This window comes from Echeneis naucrates, chromosome 10 (genome assembly GCF_900963305.1).
Source record: "Echeneis naucrates chromosome 10, fEcheNa1.1, whole genome shotgun sequence".
Taxonomy (NCBI): domain Eukaryota; kingdom Metazoa; phylum Chordata; class Actinopteri; order Carangiformes; family Echeneidae; genus Echeneis; species Echeneis naucrates.
In genome coordinates, this window is record NC_042520.1 from 25,225,877 (window position 1) to 25,250,509 (window position 24,633).

The following is a 24,633-nucleotide window of genomic DNA, read 5'->3' on the forward strand; positions in this document are numbered from 1 at the left end:
AAATCTGGAGGCAGATCTTTCAGTTATCAGGCTCCTCTTCTATGGAACCAACTTCCAGTATCGGTCTGGGGGGGCGGACTCTTTACCAATTTTCAAGATCAGTCTTAAAACTTTCCTGTATGACAGAGTTTATAGTTAAAAAGTTGAAATCCTCTACTCTTTAGCTATGCTGCTATAGGCCTAGGCTGCTGGAGGAAGGACTGAGCTTCTCTCTTTCTCTCTCTCTAAAATTATGCATTATCTTGCATGAATATCTTGTTGATTTTCTTTATTAATATAATTTACCAGCAAAACAGTAGCATGTTTCATCCTCCGGTAATGTACCCCCCTTCCCCCGCCGAATACTTGGTATTACCCAACCCGCCTTTTCTGCCTGCTGTATGCTTGGCATGGATGGAGACAGCGGAAGCATGAAAAGAGCACAAAAAGGACAACAATTTTTCATTGTTGGTCGCTACCTACCCCTAATTAAAAAAGAGGTAAGTTTGGTGAGTCGCTGTTTTCCACATCAAATATCTTTTCAGTAGTGAAGCTATTTTACTGACCAAATAACAGAAGCTACATTTCCTCAGCAGTTTCAAATTTTTAAATGCAGCAGAGTTTCTGCGGTAACCATGACAACGCTGCTCCACGTGGTTTTCTTCGTCCTGTGTGTCTAGTCCACGCACAATGCGAAAACTATCAAATTCCACATCCAGTCGTGTGCTGTTGATGAAAACCCTAACTGACTTGGAACTGAGCCATTGTTGCTGCTGTTTTGTGCTAACGCTAATCTAACTAGCTGAAAGTAGTTTCACTTGACGAATGCGCAAACAATGCGCTTTAGACTTGTACACTATGCAGTTCACCACGCAGTAATCCTGTGTTTAACTTCTGACACCATGTTCAGTTAGCCGGGCAATATATATTATAAACCAAGGGAGCTAAACTGAGACATGACTACATTGTTTATTGAACTCCGCCTCTTGGTCACATGGTTTACATACCGGAGGTCCCCCCTGTATTCCAACTACACTCACCATGATACATATGTCTACCAATTATAGTCGTAATATGTTAAATATGTTTGTAAATCCTGAGCTGGGGCTCAACAAAAGGTGGCGCTGTGGAGCCACCTTTGACAATTCTATAACTAATAAAATTTTGAAATGTAACACATTTCCAGCATGCTTTCTGAATTTAATGAGTTTTGGGGTATGTCTAAGTCTAAGACCCTAACCCAAAAAGGCAATCAAGCCAGTGGAAGAAATATAATAATGATAATAATCCCTACAAATGCAATAGGGCTTTCGCGCTGTCGAGTTCTTGGACGCCAACAAACAGCATACAACTTTTAAGTCCTCATCTCTTGGTCTCATTATTGAACACTTCAGGATAAACTTGAGTACGTTGCCAATATGTGTCTGTTCCAGCTCTTTGAATAAAGTTTCAGGAGAGAAAAAAAAATGCTTTTTTCAAAGTGACAGTTCACTTTGATTGGCTGACAGCTGACCAATAGCAAACTGACAGGAGGCGGCGTAGTACGGAATCGGAGCTCTCGCAGAATGTTTGGACAACTTATCACTTTGCTCGTTGTTTTCTTCGTTTGCCACCATGACCCCACGGCCGCCCAGAAGAAGAAGGAGGTAACACACATTTCACAACTTAAAGCTCAGAGAGTTCACAAAGTCTGGGCCAGTTAGACACGGTGTCAAAGTTGTCTGTGAGTCTGGGAAGCTATGCTAAAGGTGAGCACAGACAGCTAACGTGTGTCTATAGGATTCTCCCAGCAAATCAGAGGAGTCCAACTAACGACGTGTTCGAGCCTCAGTCATGGTCACAACTTCTGCAGGTGGAGTGGAGGTTCACGGTCCGGGGCTTCACCGTTCAGCCCAAGTTAGCTAAAGACAGTAGTTAAAACACCGCTTCAAAGATTACCTGCCGTAGCACTCGTTCTGCTGTACACGATACACTGTCGCGAATTAGAGCTGCATTTAAACAACCATTACAAACCGGAAGAAGCCTCCAACCCTTTAAAAGCGCACACGCACTTTTTCGTTGAAGCCAGTATAGAATAATCGATCCATGTTGAATGTTAGTGAACTACAGCCCAAACCATTTTGTGATTCCCGCCCTCAAATGATATTCTTTCAGCTTTTCAAGGGGTTTTCCTCGATGAACTGTCACTGCCAAACCTTACATGTGAAATAAGTATTCCAACATTGTTCGGAGTTACATATTGAACCTGTTCCAAAATACTAATTCTGCAACACATAGGAGGTGCTGTGAGCTTCAGGTTGGGATCACTGACGTAGGACTAGAAGTGAATCTAATCTTCAAATGGGAAACTGGAACTACACAATGTTTAGGTAGTTAGTTAATCAGTCCAATAAAAACCACAGATTAGCAGTCAATATATAAAACCATTAAATTTTATTCAATCTCATCCACTAGACATTATTTATTAGACTTTGCCGAGTGGGTGTAAAGAGTTGAAATCTACTCTCTTATGTGATTAAAAGTTTAAATATCTATTCACTAACGTATTTTAACACAATGAAGATCAACAAACTACGTCCAGGTGATGCTGGTGATAGTCACACATATGCACTGAAACAATAAAACATTTAGCTGCAAGACTATATATGCATCTATCTCATAAAAGGGTGACACACACTATGAGGACAATGGCATATACCCCCCCCCCCCCAAAAAAAAAATAAATAAATATATATATATATATATATATATATATATACACACACACACACACACACACACACACACACTCACCGGCCACTTTATTAGGTACACCTGTCCAACACTTAATTTCTAATCAGCCAATCACATGGCGGCAACTCAGCGCATTTAGGCATGTAGACATGGTCAAGACAATCTCCTGCAGTTCAAACCGAGCATCAGTATGGGGAAGAAAGGTGATTTGAGTGACTTTGAACGTGGCATGGTTGTTATATATATATATATATATATATCAGCTGCAAGATACTGGAGACAAAGTTTAAAGGCAACTGTGTCAAAGACACCATGCTCATCTGCAGAAGACAGACAAACAGGTTTGGCAAGTGATTGAGCACAAGAAGGTGACAAGAAGCCCAGTGTTTCTCCTCAAGTCTGCTTTCTGGAAATATTTTGTGTTTTTCCTATGTGTGCGACTTGATGGTCTGTTGTGCTTTTTGTTTTTTTGGGATGAGTCAGATATTTTTCTGCTCCTGTGTCATTTGACATTTCTCACTGGCTTTTTTTTTTGCTTTTTCTTTTTGCCTATATGCTCTTTGGCCTGTGTAGACTCTCCTGTCAGAGAAGGTGACTCAGATGATGGAGTGGGCCTCTAAGCGTTCAGTGATCAGGATGAATGGAGATAAGTTTCGTCGCTTTGTCAAGGCTCCTCCAAGAAACTATTCGGTGGTCATAATGTTCACAGCCTTGCAGCCACAGAGACAATGTGGGGTTTGCAGGTAAGAGGCAAGAGCAGATGGAACAACCCTGCTGTTTGATTTGTTTATTATTTTCTTTGGTAAGAATTTTGATGTGTTTTGTTTCAGGCAAGCTGATGAGGAGTTTCAGGTCCTGGCTAACTCCTGGCGTTACTCTTCCGCCTTTACAAACAAAGTCTTTTTTGCATTGGTCGATTTTGATGAAGGCTCAGATGTCTTTCAGATGGTGAGGCATCATCTTCTGCAGCTTTGTCATGTGCAGTATGCCTTTGAAACAGAAAGCCTTTCTAACTGAGGTCTGAGAGCAGCTAAACCTGCCAGAAGGGTCTTAACGTGTTCGTATGCAAACTATTCTTTCTAATGCATGTATAATATAACCAGGGCGTCTGTGTAAGCAGACTTAAAGTGGATATTGGATTGGAAAATGTTCGAATGGTAATAAATCTTGCAGCTCAGTACAGCGATGACAGAAGTCAAAGAAGGGAGTTATACTGTTACTTCTTATACTTATGATGAAAATGGAACCTGTGAACAAAGATCACATAATAAAAAAAAAAACAATAACACAGATCCCACTTTTATGTGTATTGAGTATTTTCTGTATTTGTGTTGCAGTTAAATATGAATTCTGCTCCCACCTTCCTCCACTTCCCATCCAAGGGGAAACCTCGTCGATCCGATACGTATGAGCTACAGGTCAGAGGTTTTGGTGCAGAGCAGCTGGCCAGATGGGTGGCAGACAGGACAGATGTGCAAGTGAGTGTCTCATATTATGCCTGAATCGAGTGCCTATAATGATTATAGCAGCCTCTGATTACAGTCCCTTTCACCTGTGTGACAGATCCGCGTCATCCGTCCTCCAAACTATGCAGGGCCTCTGCTGCTGGGCTTCCTCCTGGCTGTGATCGGAGGACTGGCGTATTTACGAAGACATAATCTGGAGTTTCTCTTCAACAAGAATGTTTGGGCCTTCTCTGCACTGGTATTAACAGCAAGCACACCTGTGCACAATAATACATGATACTCCTTATGAATTGTGCCACAGAGGTCACAGGCAATCCAATGTTGGTATCCTAAGGAAAGGAGGGTTTACAAAAGCCCCATGGTCGAAGTAAACAGGTCTCCCAAGTCTCCAACAAAACCATTAGCTTTAATATTCTAAAAAATTGAATGTGTGTGTTTTCTTCCTTTCCAGCATAACATCATTCTGAAGCAAATCATCTGCAAAGGTGGGGTTAGATAATAGCAATAGGTTTTTGCCAGTTACCACCAACTTCAGTGGGGCATGTGTCGTGAGACCCTACATCCAGAGAAAAAAAACATGGCTTAAAAAGTAAAAAATAAATGTTGTCAGGCAACATTATACATTTTCAGAATGTTTGAGTCTGAACATAAAAAAATACATGGTCAAAACCACACAACCTATTTCCAGCAGAGAGCTCGTTCCAGAGGAAGCTGATCTCATAGGAGAAGGCCTGACAGCTTGCAGGCGTCTTTTTAACAGTGGGGGACACACAAGAGTCCTGTATTCTGAGAGAACTAACCTTAGAATGACATATCAGATGCGTGTAATGTGATCTCCCCCATTTATGTTTTCTGTCAGTAGAAGCGCCAAAGTGTGGACCTCTTAAATATGTGCTCAGAAGCTAAAACATGCAAAAAAGCTTATTACAAATCCAGTCTGGACAATACAAAGGTGAGAAGAATAATTCCAGCATGAGCCACCAACACTGCATGTCTTTTACAATCTGCACACCCTTAACACGTAGATAGTAGGAAAGCTTCACCAAACTGAGCACCAAGTTCTTCAACCAATGTTGCTGTTACACCTGTCTGTATTGGAAATCACCAGCATCTCAGCTCTGTCTGAATATAAGAGCATCAAGAGCTGAGTACCAACATGCCAGCAGCAATAGTTAAATCCAGGAAAATGTGAAGGGAGGAAGGCGGAGGATCAAGAACAGAACCCCATGATTTGCTTCAGAATGGTGTTATGCTGTGATGAGCTGATCAGGAAAAACAGTGACAATGATGTATCTAGATTTTATGATGCCCATCTCCTACTGCTGTGCTCCGCTTTGTGTGCCAGTGCTTTGTCCTCATCATGACTTCAGGCCAGATGTGGAATCACATCAGAGGACCACCATATGCACACAAGAACCCAAGCACTGGGCAAGTTGTAAGTCAGACACACACCAAATCCTTCCTGACAGTGTGATGTGTGACAACTGTGTGTGTAATCATCCTTTTGTTTTCAGAGCTACATCCACGGCAGCAGTCAGGCCCAGTTTGTGGCTGAGACTCACATCGTCCTGCTCTTCAGTATCCTTCAGCTGGCACACCTCACACAGTCACAACAAACTCAACTGTGAGACTTTAACATACACAGACAAGAACAAGAAATAATGAAGTTAGGGTCAGCTCCCAGTGTCACCCGCACTCCTACTCCAGCTCCAGATTTGGCTGTTAATTTAAATCATATCATTAGCTCCATCATTGTTGATTTTACCTCCCTACACAGTTCTAACCTTCAGAGCTAAAACTTGTAGCCTGTGCATAGCACAAGAAGTATATTTTCTAGTTTGAGGTTCAGACGATTATCAATTTTCTGATTTGTGATTAGGAACATTATCTTAAAAGCACACTTTCCAAAGAGTAAGATGAGCAGGCATAGGTGGGCACATAATACATCAATTATGTGCAAGCAGGCTCAGCTGGCCACGATTTTCAGATTTTTGGTTCTGTAAGGTAGATGAGAACTCTTTCTCTGCTCTAAAAAGTTGAAGCAGAGAAGCTTCTTGTTGTAACCTTGTAAACCCACCAGTGTCCCCCAATTATCAACTTGACTAAGTTTGTCCAGAAATCCACAATAAAACCAAGGTTTTATTTCCTGTTGTGTTGTAACAAAGTAATCTCATATTACTTCCTTGACCTGTGATTAGAACACTCAACTGCTGTTAGGATCGGACTCAGATTGACTGACAGAATGAGATTAAGTGTGAGAAATCACAATAATGGCAAGTCAGCCAAGGTGCAGACTCACCTGTTTCTAAAAAGGAATGAGCGGCAGCTCTGATTGGTTTGCTATATATTACCATAACCATTAATTAAGGTAGATCATACTTCTAAACCATGTACCAGGAGCAGATACTGTTTCCACAAGACAAGTGAAAGGGGCATGCCTGACTTTAAAGGACTTAACACAGTGTAGCTGTCAAATTGTTGGCGTAATGTCATGCATTGCATTTCCTTTCTGAAGCTTAACCTCACCATCAGATGCTGCTGTGACTACGGGAATTGTGCTGTTGTGTGAGGCTGCAACTTCTGACATAGACATCGGAAAGAGGAAGAGTATGCACACACACAGAACTTTCACTCACTGCCACTGTGAACATTTGTAAACTATTGGGAGGAGATGAATCTGTTGGTCTGGAGGAAGTGATATTGACAACATTGCACCACGTTTTCTAGTGTCCTGCGACAACCTGCTTTTTTCAAACCTGTGATCTCTCTGATGTTCCTTTCTGTCTCTGCCCTATCTATACAAGCAGAAAAGTGGGTAGTAATACTAGCCATTAGTAATAGTCGTGTTAATCATCATCATAATTAATGATGGAAACTTTCTGAGGAAGTTGTTTGTATGTTTTAGTTTTGAAGTGACTAGATGCAGAATTGACTTGCAGATACACACTAATGCAAACAAACACACAGTCCAGGTCATCAAAGCAGCAAAATACAGAATGTATTTCTTTAATATTGGCACTGATTTGCAAGGTTGCTATCTAAAGTTAAAAAATAACAGAATTCAACCAGTTCTCCAATTCAGTGAGTAAATGGGTCTTGCCCAGTCTATTTTGTCATCTACAGCTGATGTGAAATGCCTAAGACAGGCTGCTGTGTGATATCTCAGGACAGCATCGCACCTGAACTTTCATTCATGACTACCAGTCAAATACTCAATCCAGGTCAAGTTGGTAGTTCAAGCCTTAAACTGAGCCTTTAACAGTTGGATCCCAGGTGCTCTCAGCTGCTTTTCCCCCTACCCAGATGTTTAGGACCCTCAGATCACCTACTTCTGGCTCATCCGGGCTTAGGGGAAATTGCATTTCATTTTTAAGGCTAAACTCAAACACATTTTATTTTTCATTTTTAGCCTTCTGTGTTTCATTTCTACTACGACTGCTCCCTGTCTGTCTCTAACAGAACAGTCACAGATGATCTAAACAAGATGCTGATAGTAAATATGAACTCTGTATGTGTGTGTGTGTCAGTCATGTGTGTTGTAGGTATCGGTCTGGTGATGCTGTTCTTCAGCTGTCTGTTGTCCATTTTCAGAGCCAAGTACCACGGATACCCATATAGGTACAGGCACACCTTCACATTTGTCTAATTTTCCTGCAGTTTCATCAACACAATCCTTGTTTACAATTAACTTAAACTCTTGTCTGTGTTGCAGCTTCCTGATAAGTTAGATCTGACCACATCAACAGGACGTTCTGTCGACAAGCAGTGTGGCAAGGATGCCACATAACTTTTTGCTAAGCCATGGCTCATCTGATTGTGCCAACACTCATACAGGCACATGCTGCCTGTGCCTTTGCAACAGAACCTTCACCTCCAGTGTGCATCCAAAACTGCTTGTTTACAAAATCTTTATTTCTACACATTACAAAGACAAAATGTTTATTTCATTAACTGTTGATTGGTAAAAGTCAGAACTAACAGTGTTAGAAACTGACCATAGTGAGGGTCAGGCCTCTGGGCGTTTGTCTGTGTGAACTGTGGTCCTTACACTGCCGAGCCCCTAGACAGTCTGATTATACATCTGCTTGTGTAACGATTATTATTTTGGAAGTTGGTCTTTCACCATTACTTCTAGTTTTTAACAATATCATGACATCTTACATAGTGGATGCTTTGACGTATATGCAGCCTCTCAGACTCAGGGTTTCCTGCAAATCAGTTTGGAACATAGCAGTATAAAGTAGATGAAGGTTTTACAGAGTTTAGCAGCAGTAACAGAATCATTTGTCTTTCCTCCATTTAAATTTGCCAAATAGAAAGTGTGTTCTTTTTGAAGATAATTTTTGTCTTTTATTAAAAATGGTCTTAATCCCAGAGCTATATGAAATTCCTTTCTTGTGAAATAAACTTTTTTTTTTCTTTGTGTCAAACATTGAAGTGCTTTAAATCTTTGTGCCTCATCAGGACAATATCTGGTCTGATGTTATTCTGATATTAAAGTGCCTTAACTGCTGCCCAGTGTTGGTCTGGTCTATTCTTCAGTGCTTGGCCTGTGGATAAACATACAATGGCAGATGTAATCTATAAAATCGGAATGTTCTGACTCAATGAGGTTGCAGTGTATCCAAAGCTGAGGAACAGGTACACCTGTTCTGCAGATTTTGTCTGTTCCTACAGTAACAGATCAGGATATATACTGGATTGTCAGGACAGTGTTGATCAGCCTGTGAAAAGATTTCCAGTTCAGAATACCAATCTCCTGTCTAGTCAGATGGGCCCCTATAGAAGCTGCTCTTGAAAGTTACAGCCATACCTTTCTCAATGACAGAATAGTTCAGCCTTACCTGAGCTAAATGTCTTTGATAAATGTAACAAGTATATGGTAGCAAGCACAGAACAGTTCTAACCTTATGCTAACCATAGGCTATTGAACTCCATATTAATAATAATTGAAGTAAACAGAGTCAAAGTGATTTTAATTTGTTTGACTGCATATTTGATCAGTCTTTATTGTCCTGTGAGTATTAGAGCAATATCACTACAGAAGGCTGCCTTGATTGACTGTAACATTAGGAAATCACTTGTAGTGTCAACATGAACATTAATCAATCAGAAGTCAGCAAGCTGCTTGGTTTATGATGGTGGGATGTTTCTTTATCCACCGACTTAGGAATCAGAATTATGAGGAGTGTCAACCTCTGGAGTAAAAATGGAGACATAGATATGCATTATGCGTTATCCCATGTTGTGCCGGTTCCCATACCCCCTGCGATGAGTGTCTTTCCAGTCATCCCAATTCCTGGCTTTAAGCAAAGTCTCATCGTCATCATTTTCAGCCTTTTCCTCTTTTTCCTTTTCTTCCCTCTCCTTTGCATCTGTGTCGTCCTCTACAACGGCCCTCCTGGGTATCCCCTGGTCAGGCAAGGCTCCATGTTTCCTGTGCTGCTCATACCAGTCATCAACTGTCATGGTAGGAAGGCTTGGGTAACCAGCACCAAACACCTGAGCCTGTAGACCACCCAAACACACAGTCATACTTAAGAATGTTCCACTTATCTGCAGAGGATTCTTCAACTTAAGCCGACTGTATCCTGTTGTAGTAACCTCTCAACAAATTCTTACTCACATACTTGTCTGATGGTCAAACTCTAATGGAAACAGTGATTCTAATTGGCCTGGATAGAGATGGCACATTGGTCCTTCCCTTTACACAGACAAGATTCTGGCTTTGGGACTACCTCCAGTGCCAGCTTAAAAGCAGAGCAAACAACATATGCCTCCCCCATATGCCTAACTTCTAGACAGTCTCACCTGTACAGCGTCCTTAGTGAGGATGAATGGTTTCATGGGAGGCCTGGCAGGCTGGGCAGGCCAATTGGTGGCACTTTGCTTAAGAACACCCATATTCTTGAGAATCTCCAACTCCTGATCAATGGTGTCTATTTCATCCAGAGATGCAGTGATCCACTTCCGAATGTTCAGGAGGTAAAAGTTTCTGCTGGCTTCGTCATCGGCCTGCCCACTGTCAACCACTCTCCGTGCATCTAAAAGTCTGGCTTCCAACTCCTTCTTCTGACGGTATCGCTCAATCTTAGCTTGTCTCTGTGCTGCCATGATGACCAGATCTGATGAGTGGGGAGAAGACTGGAACAACAAGAACCACACATAGTTCAATTTTGCTCTGCTAAATATTTTTGGTATATAACTTCATTAACATTAGCTTCTCCATCAACATCAACATCTGCTTGTTTCGATGACCGCCCCCTCACGACTGTTATCTGGCCAGCAGTATTGCCATCATGAGCATCAGTATTTCATCCATACTCAGAAGCACCGTCTCCGAGAGCTGCGACTGTATTTGACAGATTTGTGAGCTAACTTCTTTTAAGCAGTTTTGAGCTTACAGGTCTTTACCCATAAAATACATGAATTATTATTCATGTTATTTGATTTTTTTATTTTATTTTATTTTATTTTATAATGTTATTTTAATATTAACATATTAACTATGTTCAAGTACTCAAATCCCATTACTCAAGTGAAAAATAGATACTCCTCTTAAAATATTACTTCAATACAAGTGATGCTATTCAGTCAATGGTTTTGCTTAGTTTAAAGCCCCGGACTACCTAATTTTGAAAATATGTAAGTATTAAAAGTGCATTCTGTCAATATATTACTGTCCATCCCTGACTATGTTACATGTTTTATATGCTTGTTTTCCTCTCTTCTGAAATTTACTACAAAACTCTTTCACAAATTGATGATATTAACTGCTATGGCTCCAACCTGCCATTGAAGTTTCGATCTTTTTGTAATGTTAACCAAGTTTAAATCCTATCAGTCATTTCACCAGATTTCCATCTACAATGATCTAATAACACACGCGTTACTGTGACTTAAGAGCCGGTTGGATGGTGGTGATCTTATACATTCAACTTGATCCAAACGCAGGTGGGTGCTTACATATTCCCTCTACTTAAAGGACTTAGAAATCTCATAAACACCTCAGACAAATACATCTTCTGTTGTTGACATGAGGCCACCATTAAAATTTGATCTGCACTTCTGCATCAGTGGCACCACACCTTCAGCCAGGGTGAGATCTCTGCAGTTGATGATGATGATGATGTTGATGATGATGATGATGATGATGAAGGTGCTGTGCTACCTTTAAACCACTCACCTTGGCTGCTGAAGGTCCGTTTTCTGAAGTTCGGTCTGATCCACTCGTGTCTTCATCGGCTGAAAGTGGCAGCTTGAATTGTGATATGTTATAGTCCTTACATCTCCTCAGGAAGTCCATGAAGTAAACCCGGGCTGTCTGGACTATCTCGAGTCGTTTGTCTCGGCTTGTCTGCTTCATAGTCAGAGCTCCTAAAAGAGCTGGCAGCAGCAAGTACTTCAAGTCCACCGTAGCGATCTCCTCAAGGTCTTCGTTTCGGCTGAACAAATCGAGCTGAGCCGCCATTCTGGATGCTTCTTCTAGCATGCCTATCCCACGTTTCACCCTTATCTGGACATTGTTCGAGCTCAGCACCTCATGTGTACTGTCCACGTCTTCAAATGTCTTCCACCCACGATCTAGCAGTTCAGATAAGTTTGGATGCTCTCTGTCTAAATTCGATGTCTGCCTAACATCGCTGCTCTTTTCACACTCCGCCATCTTGTTACATTTCCGGACTCCGTCTTCTACGTCTTGTATTTTTATGCAGAGCAGGTCTTAACGGAGAATTGCTGCCCCCCACCGAGCAGACATTATAACTTTACACAGCGGATGGCTTTAAAAATAATCTTACTATTACTGCTCTTTCTATGTTGCGTTCATAATATTAAAAACTAACTAGATATAAGAGAAGAGTTGCGTTCATTCCCGCGTTATCTTCATTTTAGAAATGTACCCAGAAATATTTCTGAGTTTAACATCTGAACTCAACTTCAGATGATCATATTAAAACCTTTCAACAACCAAATTGCTGGCCATTCGGATTACTGAAAAAAATCCTACAGGCCCCTGACAGGGGCACATAAACTTGATAAATAACGTTAAATAGTTAAGATACAATAGAACAGATATTTAGTAAAATTGCGTTTGTGTTAAGTGATTCAAATTTAAAATGTGTAAAAATGATCTGCTGTGACTTTTTTTTTTTTATTGAAATTGCTTTCCCACAAAAAAATTGTCTGAAAAAGCTCTCAAAGAGGCTAAAAACACGTGCACTATTTCCCCCTCATTGAAAAATCTAGGCTTTATGAATATTCATGAGTATGCAAATGCATCAGACAGAAACCTGCAAAATAACTCCTACATGTTTAAGTAAAAACTGTTTTTTACAAAGTAATGTTAATTAATTTTGAAAAGATGAAATAAGTAATTCCATAAATATTGAGCTATAAAGCATTCGGTAGATGTTTCTTTGGTCTCATTGTCCACTGATTCCCATGATGAATTATCTGGATTGCTGCAGGAAAAAATTATATCAACCACTAATATACTACTAATATGTTAATCAGGCTTTCAATTCCTGCCACAAGCTAAATAACACATCAAACAGTATTTAGATAACATATTACAGTATAATTACAGTAATTATTTATTTATTTGACTGCGACAACGCAACTTCTACTGTGTAGAAGTAGTGGCCCCTGTGCTTATAGCCCGTGGCACTAAATTAAAAAGACCATATACAGCTCATTCAACTGGATAATATCAATTTATCCAATTCCTGCATAATTCCTACCCTAACTGGATTTTATACAAGTATCAATTCAAAAGATAAGTGCAATTAGAAGACACCAGAATGCACAAAAATTAATTGTTATGTTTGATTTAGTGGAGCAAAGGTTTTGGCAAAGGGTCAGACACAGATGACCACAGGGCTGGAGCTGAGGCAGTTTCTAGGAGAATGCTGCAGTCTTTGATTTTTATTTTATTTTTTTGGTGTGAAGTAGAGGAAGAGCCCCGGACCAGATCATAATGGGGGTAAATTTCTGAAGAATTGTGCAGAGAAATTGGCTAGCATCTTCACTTTCATCTTCAGAAGATCTCTCCAGCTCTGTAGGGACCCTTGTCTCTGTAAAGAATATCAATTGCCAAAGACCAGAAATCTAAAAAATGGCCAGTTGCTATTACTTCCCTCACCATGAAGACTCTTGAGTGGATTATAAAAGCAGAGCTCCTGGGCACATGTAAGAGTACATTGGACCCATTGCAATCCACCTATAGAGTGGGAGGGGTGTTGACGATGCTGTCATTACCCTACTTAACCTGGTACCAGGTCATCTACAGTACAGGCCAAAATTTGGACACACCTTCTCATTCAAATGAATAGGAAAGTGTGTCCAAACTTTTGGCCTGTACTGTAGATGGGACATATAATTTTATTTGTCTGCTTTTTATTGAGTTTTCTTCTCCTTTTAATTGTATACAACCACATATTTTAGCTGATGTCTTACAAATCTGCATAATATTGACCAGGGCTTAGTATGCTGGCTTGTTGATTTTTTAACAAACAGGCCACAGAGGGTGAAGGTGAATTGTATTTTATCCTCCACTGGCTTCCCTCAGGGCTATGACCTTTCTCCACTTTTATTAATTTTATGAACAAATGAATGCCTAACCGTAACCCACAGGCTTGACCATTACGCATGGATGACACTTTTATTTTGAATGCACCGGAAATCGACACAACAAGCTGCTGAGGACCGCAGCCTATAGCTAACCGAGAGGACGAGTCTGCCCGTCTGCAGGTCACGACGGCCGTATACAGCGTGAGGTAGGGCACTTTGTCCGTCAGTCTAACATCTGAGACCACTTGTAATGACTGAGTTAGGCTCACCTAGCTAGCTGAAGTCGAACTTCGGACTGTAATGGTTGACAGTTTCTCCCGGAGCCCATAAAATCTGATAGTTTTCTTAATGCTGCTCGTCACCACAAGAAAGTCGGGATATAACGACAGTTACGAATAGAGGGGCAGCGCAGTTCGACCAGTCGGTAATGACCTTGTGAACATCTTTGTGTCTGGTTGATTTGGAACGATTCATATCTCAGTGCACGGCAGTCTTCACAGTGACGTGTTAGTATATGGTTGAGATGGGCGAAGCTTGTGTCAGTCTGTTGAACCGCGATGTGTGGGAGCTTGAATCAATCGTCGGTTATCACGTGACTGATGACGTCTGAAGCTTTTTTTTTCTTCTCGGTGTTTTATGGCGGTTGGCAAACAACGTTATGGTGCATACCGCCGCCATCTGGTACAACTCCAATTATTTAAAAAGAAAGGGGATAATATAAAAATAAAGAAAACAAACCGATAAACTCTATAAAAATTCATTCTAAGACAGTGCAGCACTGCGTCATAACATTTTTCACTTGAACTTCTCTGTAAAATATCTCTTAAATCCAATCTCAACTACATTTCTGTGAGGCTCAAATTGAGGTCTTTTCTCTCATCATAATACTTTCAACAGTAAAGTACAACATGTTCTATTGTTTCCTGTTGGCCACAAGAGTGTTTTCAAGAGTATGCTGTTAGGTCATGAGTCACCAAATTGTAATCTTGATATCACGGTTTCCTTTGTGAAATCTTCCTGTCTATGTCATTACTCCAACTTGTCCTTGAATTCTATAGAACCATTTGCCTGTTCTTTCTTCTTACCATTGCCACCTTTCTATTTACTTGTGCTTAATTTTGGTTTTCATTTCTGTTCTACTAAAAGGAACTTGTATGCGTATGTGGTTATTTCTTGTTGCCCCTATTGCAGACCTGTCAGCTGTTTCATTTCCACTCAGTCCTACATGAGCTGGTATCCATACTAGTGTTATGCTCAGTGCCATCACTGGAATTCTCAGTGTCGTTTATTGTATTTCCAGTAAAATATCTTTTTTGCTGTCTGAATGTCCATATTTTATGCTCATCGATAGGGATGTAACAATGATAACGATTCGATTCAAATCACGATTCATGGTTGCTGATTCGATTCAAGGACGATCTTGGTTCATTTAGAATGATTTAACATCCGATCCACACAGTGACCTGAAACTTTTTAGCCATAAATTCAACCAGTGTGATTCTGAAATAAATACCAGGATACTGGACAGCGCAGGCAACGTTTCAGAGATCCCTTTTGTATCTTGTAGGGAAATCAGGTTTAAATTAATTATGGATATTATAAACAATTAAACAAAAATTAATGGCAAATACATGAACCTTTTATTTGAATGTAGTGCAACCAGAAGATTAACCTTCTGCTCTCATTTTCAATATAAACAGTACACAATAAAGTGCAACCATCATTTCTTCAGGTTGAATTAACAGTAAGTTTACCTGCTAGTTCTGCTGTTGTTTTCAACATTAAAGAGTACAATAGTAATCTCAAAAATAAAGTCCAACCAACATTTCTTCAGGAGAGGTGCCTGGACTCTCTGTGTTTTATTTAATCCCATGGCCCCTTAGTAGATGGTTGGAAGGATTCATCGCGTTTCTGTGGTTTTTTTATTTGGCTTCTACATATTCTACAAACACACTTATTACCGACTTATTTAGAACATCCCAGTCTTTGCAAATGCCAAAATGTTTCCACACACTGGATCGAAAAGGTGGCTTGTAAATTTCTTTCTCACTGTCTCCTCCGCCATCCGCCATGCTGTGTTTTGCTGTCATTCTGATTTTTGTGCAGCTGTCGGCCTGTGCCGATGATGTCACAAACAGGCAGACTGAATCGAGTAATGTTTAACGTGTCTAAAGTGCTAAAAACAAACAACACACAAACACATATCCATACAATTTTAGTGCTTACATCCAATGTGCTTTTTCCAAATATCGATGAAAATTGATTCTTTACCATTTCAAATGATTTTTAATCGATATATGTCATCTGGAAAGCCAGTTAGCCTAGCACAGGTCGATGCAGTTGGATCACAGGAATATAAATTGATTAATCGATTTAGTTACACCACTACTCATCAAAGATGAGCTGGAGTCAGAGCATATTACTGTTTTCTGAGGTCTCACCTCTTCAACCCATTGAACTGCTAATAGACCCCTCACAGAAAAATGCGCATGCAGCTTGGGACAAGAAAACCACTGAACTCTCCCAAATTCTATGGGAGAACGTCACATTGCATGAGCTCTAACAGGACAGCTAAATGCCTAAGGGCCATTCTGTTGGTCTAATTTAATGCGCGGTAGCCTACTTGCTAAAAGAGAAGAGTCAGCTTCATTCTGACAGCAGATGTTTTCATATAACCGTGATGGTGGACAAGGAGTTGGAGCAAAGAGTCTTTGTTTGTTATTAATCTCATTTGACACTTCTCTCCAGAATAGCTGGATTTTCAGACAGGCCCAAAAAACATGAAAGTGGTTAGCCATAGAGGTTCCACTTTGTCTCCAACAGAAGGCTTGGCTCTTAGCGCCTGTTTGCAGTGTTGTTATCTTAAAGGTTATGAGAAATCTCACTACATTCTTCCCGCCAAACGCTCTTAATGATCTAGAGTTTGCAGTCACTTGTGTCTCTCATATTTCCATCCAGAGCTTTTCTGATATTTGTGTTCCTGACTCTCTCTCCCATTTTTGTTTAATGCATTTCGTAGAGTGATTTTTAGAGGCTTTTTATCGTCTTTTTTTTTTTTGTTTGTTTTGTTTTTGTATGTCTTGTGGAATATAGACACCAAATAAAATTCCCTCTCCTCCTTGCTTTGTAAATTTTTTATTATAATAGTCTCTGACTTGCAGGTATCTATGGTATCCTGCTTCTCTTGTCCAAACGTGTCTGAAATTAACTCATAACCCTGAAATGTACTGTTTTTGGTGACCCACTGTTTAAAGCCCCCGTCCAATATAACATGTTAAAATTCTGGATCATACGCTATCCAATTCAAGACTCTAGCCTGTTTCTCTATTTGTAACTTCCTCAAAACCTTAAACCATAGCTTAAGAGTGAATACAGTAATAATCTTGTAAGCATGGTAAAGCTCTTCCTCTCGTCTTTTTTCAGCTGCATTGTCTTGAACTGAACCGTGGGCCTTCTGCTGTTCCAAATGAACCTCGAGATACAGGCATTCCACACTCAAACTGTTTTTGAGGCCCCTCTAGAGGCAATGACTGGAAGAAGCCATGGCAACATATTTTCATTATTTCTATTCTATTACTTATATCTATTGGGAGGACGCTCCATCTGGAAATGTCAGATGTGATCTCTCTATTAATGAGGCTGGAGTCGTTTTCAAAAAGTTTTAACATATCTTCAGTAAGGTTTATTCCTAAATATTTTGTTTGGGACGAGTCCCATTTGAAATTATATTTTCTTTTAAAGGGGAGATTAAGCACTGAATCAAGTTGATGTGATTTGCTAAATGGAAGTCCACTATATTCAAAATTTATCTGATAAAGATTGAAAATGTAAACAAAAAAAAGCAGTGTTCCTTTAAGTGTTTTGTAGCATGGATGCTGCCATTTTCCACCACTGTAACCCGTGATGTCACTGGGTTGGTTGGAGGGCAGGAGTTACATTGTTAGCAGCAGTGGTTGTTTATGACAGATGGTCAAAGATGGAGCCACAACAACACTGAAAACAAAAGGGAGGCCACTAATGTATTGCTCCTGGTTGTCAAAATTAGTTTTATAGGGTTAAAACTCAGGGCAAAACAGTCAGTTTCCATAAACTGCCACTGGAGCGGAGAGCTGTACTGCAGTGCGAGCTAGTGGCAATCCTCCTTCTGGCGCTGACTCCAGGGTTTGCAGTGAGCATTTTATGGAGGAAGATTATACATGAAGACCTTTGAGTCAGACAAACTAATGATCAACAGACTAAAGCCTGAAGCTGTGCCCTCTGTTTTTAATTTTAATGCTTATAGCCCGTGTTAGGGTCACCCCAAACAATCGGCAGCTCCGCTGCCTCTTCCTCATGCAGTACTGGTCGGTTAACTCGCCATATGGGCTCAAAGGCATAGGCAATGGGACAGGGGGACTCAAAATGCCTGTCCAGCTTGTCGTCATCCATTTCCGAAAATGTTTTCTTTAAAATAAATGCTTCCTTTGTGGTTTAGACTCATCTTGACATCCAGCCGCAAACCAACCAACCAACCTGGTAGCTTATTACTCAAAAATGGTGACTTGCATGCTAAATAACCAGGCTAAACTTATGAAATACATCCATAATAGCTATGGTTTTACAGCTTTTTGATAGCAATTTTTTTTTTAAGTGTTAATTCTAATATCGCTGAGCACCAGCAAGATTATGAACGTTTCACTTCCCCTTTAATATCTGGGTTGGGAATATAGTTAATTGTGAGGTTTTGGGTTTTTTTTTGGATATTTAGCTTATATCCAGAGTGTGAATTATATTTTTTAACAGGGACATCAATTTAGGGATGCTTGGTCTGGGCCCTCCCTTGTCCTCTCAAATCACTTGAGCTAAGGGTTCAATGAATAACACAAATAGGGTTGGATTCAGGGGACAGCTTTGGTGTATCCCTCTTTCCAAATAAAAAGTTTGCGACAGGTATCCATTAACCCTGATCCTGGCTGTTAAAGAGAAGTACAACGCTCTAATACATTTAATAAAACCATGATTGAAGCCAAATCTTGCAAGTACCCTGTATAGATATTCCCAACCCACCAAGTCAAATGCCTTTTCGGCATTTAGGCTGATCAACATTACGCTGATTTTTTTTTAATTTCATTTTTTTTTTTTTTCCCCTGATTTAATATGACTCATTACATGTAGTGTTCTCCTTAAATTATCCTGTGTCTGTCTGTTTAATACAGAGCCTGTTTGATCTGAATCAACTTGCTCCAGGGCAGTGGCTTCCAGTCTCTTAGATAGGATTGAAGCAAATAATATATAGTCTACATTCAAGACTAATATTGGTCTGTATGAGCAGCATTCCATTTTATCTTTCACTTCTTTATGGATAATAGAGATAACTGTTTCCCTTCCCCTGTTCTCAATGTATAGTTGAAAATGTTAAGCAGGACAGGGGCTATCTGTAATTTAAATGTTTTATACTGCTCGGACAGATATCAGTCTGAACCCAGAGCTTTATTAGCTTTCAGTCTCTAAATGGCTTTTTGAAGTTCTTCTGCTGTTATCTCGGCCATAATTATTATTATTATTTTGTTGTTGTTGTTCTCCTATAGATGGTAGATCTAGTGAACTTAGAAAAGACTCTATTATTGTAATATCTGCAATGGCTGGTTGGGTCTATAGTTTAAAGGCATGTTGAATAGCCTCTGAATTGCTGCAGACCTTTTGTGTCTTGGGGTTTCTAATCTTATAAATCATATTCTTTCCACGTTGTTTTCGTATCCTCCAGGAAAGTAATTTCATAGCCCTGTGCCCTGTCTCATTATATCTTTGTTTGATAAATTTAAGTTGTTTTTCACTTTCCTCATCATATACTATTTATATCTTGTTTGATTTTGTTTATTCCAGTAAATATCTGAGGCTTTTTTTGTTCTATGCATCTAATTTCTAATGACTTCATTTCTCTTGTAGTTCAACAAGTCTTCTCTGTTTTTCCTTTTTCTGAAAGGCCATAGTGGCGAATATTTCGCCTTGGACAGCAGCCTTTGCTGCATCCCATAATGTATTTGGATACACCTCTCCGTGATCATTATTTTGTAAATACGTATCAAATTCCTGTTGAATATGTTTCTGTACCGTTTTGTCATTTAAAAAGCTCATACTAAGTTTCCAAAGAATATTTTTCAGTTGATTAGTTAACTGCAGGGTTAGATCCACCCCGGAATGATCAGATACATCTCTAATCCCTATCTTACACTCCCTGACTCTGTGCCAGTCTGATTAATACATAAATAGGTAACCATTTTGTCAATATACAGAGTGGTATGGGGAATAATGCAGAAGTCAGGGTTAATAATCTAACTCAGATTTTTTTTTTTTTTTTTTGTTCAATATTGCAATTGCGATTTTAAATGCCATTTTTTAAAATCAGAATTTTATCCTCTCTTTCTCCCCATAAAATGTCATGAATTATTTTAATATGGCCAACACAATATTAGATACATTTAGTATAGAATGTTCTTTCCCATAGGCTGGGTGCCTTTGTTAGAATTAAAAGATGTCACAAAAAGATGCAAAAGTTGAAAGAAATAACATTTTTATTTGCCGGTTCATTACAGAAACATAAGAGCAACAATCTTTGGATTTCCTTCTATGTACTTAACTTACAAAGTCATTGACAGAAAAAAAGTACTGTTTAATAGCATGCACTTTTTAAACATTCTGCAAAATGAAGATCATTTTAAATGACATCTAATGAACATTTCACTCAAACTAAAACACACAATTTGCCTTTACTACATTGAAAGTATTTTGTAAAATCTAATAAATAAAGTTAAAAATAAAAAAATGAAAAAATACACATACTGTTCCGTTTATCAAGCGTATTTATTAATGCTGTGAACCCACGCTTGGTCACCATGCTGAGAGGCACCATGTCTTTAGCAATGAACCTGGTTATTGCCCAAGTGATTTCCCCATGCCAATTAGAACTATGCTCATACAAAGTGACACTTTCACTTTCACTTTCATTTTGGGTAGTGATGCCTGTCTTGGGTTTAGCATGTGGCACACTGATACCGGGCATTTTAGCCATACAACTGTCGTAAATGGCTTTGTGGTGTTTTTTTAAGTGTTTTAGAGTAGGTTTACGAAGAGGTTTGCAGTGTTGCCCTGTGAAGTAGCAACAGTAGCATGGCATGTTCTGCACAACACCTGACACTGCTGACATCTTCCTTTTTAACCTCTTCGTGCAGTCCCCCTAGTGGTTGGGACAAGCTTGGCCTCATTATAAAGCCGAAGATGTGCCCAACAATAATCCGCGGTTCAATTTTATCGATCGTGTCCAGTTAATCGGACATTTTGTCTTTTTTCCCCTCTTGGCTAACGCTAATTTAAAGGTCCGTCAGACCGCGCATCTACTACGCGCAGGCAGCGTCTCCTGTCAATCAAAGTCACGATGAAAACAATCTTTCCCTCCAATATCAGAGGCCCTGAGGTTTCCGCAGACGTATAACAATCCCTGATTGGGCCGTTCTTCCTCCCAAATAAGGGCTGCGTAACGGGACCAGAGCCGCACGGGACAAACAGGCAGTGACGTACACACGCGGTGATGTACCCAGACGGCCCAGATGTCCCTTTAACCCGGTTTTAATCGGATTTTTACCGTCGGTTTTGTTACTGTCGTGGAGAAGTTTGACACTTTTTTACACCAACATGGAGAATATGGTGTTTACACCGACGGAGCTGCTGATAATGTTGTACAGTAAGGACGAAAAGGACGGCGACGTTGACGACGGCCGCCTGCAGCCAGCTAGTCCAATTGTTTACTCTCCGCTCCGTGTCAACACGTAAACAATGGACATTTCGACTAAAAGTGTGTTTTTACTGCCCCAAGTTTTAATGTAATTATGAAATTTATAATAAAAGACACTACAGGAAATTTAATAAATTCATATTTCGAAGGTCTTTATTAATTTCAGCCATCCCTGATAGTTGTGGGTTTACATCTGGAGTTATAAAGCTTCAAAATAACAACATAAAACAGGCAAAAATAGGTCAAATTCGTGTTTGGATAGGTTTTGGACACCATATATTCAGCCCTATAAATGCAATTTTCAAATGAATTCAAATATATTGAATTCAACATTTTAAGTCATTTGATGTAAAGGTACAGATGTCTTCTTTCATTTAAGCCATCAGCCATAGTGATATTATCACAAATGCAATTAATTGTTCAGCCATAATATGCACCATCCATGTTATATTCTAATTTTCTCAGTCATAAAAATTTAAATTGATGACGTAATTTTAATTTCATGTTAATGTCAAATTTTTTTTCTTGTAAAGAACATTCTTTGTTTTCTCTACTGAGAACTTAAATCCCCACCCAAACGATCATTCATCTATATTAGCCATAGCCTTTGTACAATAAATTCTATATTCCCACCTCTCATCCAAATTGCCCCATCATCTACAAAAAGAGAAAATCCCATCCCCTTCTCCAAACTCAAGAAAACATCATTTGTCATGATAGAGAATAAAAAAGGAGTATATATCAATACTGCCTTGAAGCATTCCATTTTCTACGACAAGATGATTTGAACAACTCTTTCCTATCTAAAAAGTCTTTGATCCACCTATACATTGGGCCAGTGACCCGACAACCCCTCTTTCCACATCATATCATATGCTTTTTCTATTTCGAAAAAGACAGCCACAACACTTTCCATACTAATTTGTGCTTTCGTTATTTCATGTTCCAGGCATAAAGCTGAGCCAATATTATTTCTTCTTTGACTAAATCCGCTCCGATATCTTGCTACATACCCTTTGCTTTATATAAACTATATTAATCTTTCATTTATCATCCTCTCCATCACTTAGCAAAATTAGATGTTAGGGCAATAGGCCTGTAATTTCCTGGTTTAGGAATCGGCACAACCACAGCTTCTGTGGTAATTTTTCCTCCTCCCACACTTTGTTATATAATTCCAATAAGATGTTCTTAGATGTTTCACTGAGCCATTTTATCATAATATACCATATCTGATCTTTTCCCGCATCATAGTTTTCCTGAGAGCAAGATTCAGTTTTGCCATTGTAAATAGTATATTTAATAAATCATTAGTCTCTTCATTCAATTGCAGTAGTATCTCATTTTCAGTTACTCCTTTTCCCCTCTTCATTAATATTATTTGTGCTATGCAATGTGACAAAAGTATGCGCCAACATGTCCTGGATACCCATACTCTCTTTTAATCCAATTCATTCTTTTTGTCATTCCCCATACTTTAGTAATATTTTTTCCCTTCCTATGGAATTGCAAAATTTCCACCAAAAGACCTTTTAGCACTGAATAACTTTCCTGACATGAACCTGCAACCTTTTATATTCATTAAGTCTGGAAATTATGAGTTCTTTTTAACACTTTAAATGCTTCATTTTCAGATTTTATTGCATTCTCACATTCTTTTGTCCACCATAGCACAATTTTTTATCCTTACCTCCTTTCCTTTGAATTTCTTGCTTTGCTGCCCCTAGGATAGTTTCACAAACATTTGTATCATTTATATCAGTGTATTGCAATTTTATTTATCATATATCTGCTTTAGTTTTCCCCAATCAGCACTACCGAAAGCCCATCTATCCAATATATGCGGTGTCGTGGGCCTAACTAGACAAAACACTGGTGAAAGGAGGTTCCCACCTGATGACCCCAGGTACATGTTAGCTATCACTGCTCACTGGCTTAGTTAGATGTTATCTTTAGGGCACATAGGGCAGGGTGAAAGTTTGTTTTTTAGGGAATTAGTCATGAGTCTGGTCCAATTTTTTTGTTGTGTTCACTCTAGATTCAAAACTAGCATAGCTAGTGACTGCTGTGAATAGGGCAGCTGACAACAAGGGAAAGACCATGTGACAGCTTGGACAGACAGCTGACAGGAGGCAAAGACCCCAAAGGTGCTGCCATGAGCTAGCAGTCCATGGTAGCAGTGGCAAGGCTTCGCAGCTTTGTCACAACCAGCATAAGCTACAAGTCAGATAAGGAAAATACCCCAAGGGTCAGCGAGAGCAGAGGTGGAAGATGACTCGGATGAAATCCAGCGACAGGTAGAAAACCACAGTTTGAAGGATATCAACAACACAGCCTCAGAGGTGGAGGAGGAGGTTATAAGAAGGGATGCAGCTGATACTGAGGTGAACAGGACAGTCAGAGAGAGAAATATGGAGCAGGAAGCTAGAGTTAGATGGCCTAGGGCAAATAGCAAAGGATGGGAGACAGTCGACAGGGACTTGTCAATAATTCTGAGCAGACTAGGAGGAAGTCCAAGTGATAGATTAGAGAAAATGGGAGACATAATTTACTCCGATGATGTAGAAAGACGGTTGAAAGAGTACAGGTAGCTAAGTCTAGATGGCAAAGAGAAATGGAAAAATTTGTTAAAGAAAGAAGACAATTAAGAAAGTAATGGAAAAGAGCTACAGAGGAAGAGAGGGAGGGAATTAATGTGTTGCAAGAGAAATTGAGAATTAGGCTAGCAATACTCAGAAGGGCCGAATATCTTAGGAAAAAGATGAAAAAGACAGAATATGTAAGGACAGCATTGTGCAGGAACAATTTGTCCAATATCTTTCACAATGGCAATGGAGGTAATTATTAGAGTTTCTAGGTGGGTTGTAGGTGGAGAGAGCTGGCAGGATAGGATACACCAATTAGGGCATACATGGATGATATGACGATAACTACAACGGTGCCATGTATGAAAAGAATACTTGACTTAATAAAAGACTACATAAAAACTTAAAGTGGGCTAGTATGAAAGTCAAGCCTAGTAAGTCTAGAAGTATCTCAGTAAGCAGAGGGAGATTAAGTGATCAAAAGTTTGTAATAGATGAAGAGGAAATTTCAATAATAAGGGAAAAACCAGTA

At 39.5% G+C, this 24,633-nt stretch overlaps 3 protein-coding genes across 3 annotated transcripts in view; 2 read left to right on the plus strand and 1 right to left on the minus strand.

Annotated features, from left to right (window-relative positions):
• The first annotated feature begins 1,502 nt into the window (after positions 1-1,502).
• Positions 1,503-8,691, plus strand: LOC115049905 (magnesium transporter protein 1). Its single transcript, XM_029512520.1, has 10 exons — positions 1,503-1,625; positions 3,286-3,455; positions 3,543-3,660; positions 4,050-4,190; positions 4,276-4,416; positions 5,524-5,613; positions 5,693-5,756; positions 6,711-6,785; positions 7,706-7,796; positions 7,891-8,691. The coding sequence occupies exons 1-10, from the start codon at positions 1,545-1,547 to the stop codon at positions 7,904-7,906; spliced, it is 987 nt and encodes a 328-aa protein (XP_029368380.1). The 5' UTR covers positions 1,503-1,544; the 3' UTR covers positions 7,907-8,691.
• igbp1 (immunoglobulin (CD79A) binding protein 1) lies at positions 8,000-11,854 on the minus strand. Its single transcript, XM_029512518.1, has 3 exons — positions 11,365-11,854; positions 9,990-10,322; positions 8,000-9,686 (listed from the first exon to the last, which is right to left on the minus strand). Exons 1-3 carry the CDS (start codon positions 11,842-11,844, stop codon positions 9,414-9,416), a joined length of 1,086 nt encoding a protein of 361 aa, XP_029368378.1. The 5' UTR covers positions 11,845-11,854; the 3' UTR covers positions 8,000-9,413.
• A 2,027-nt stretch (positions 11,855-13,881) lies between these two features.
• The window catches only part of abhd18 (abhydrolase domain containing 18), a 51,001-nt gene continuing 40,249 nt past the window's right edge, over positions 13,882-24,633 (plus strand). Inside the window, exon 1 of the mRNA XM_029512508.1 lies at positions 13,882-13,954. The gene's annotated coding sequence lies outside the window, so the exon portion shown is untranslated. The remainder of the gene's footprint in view (positions 13,955-24,633) is intronic.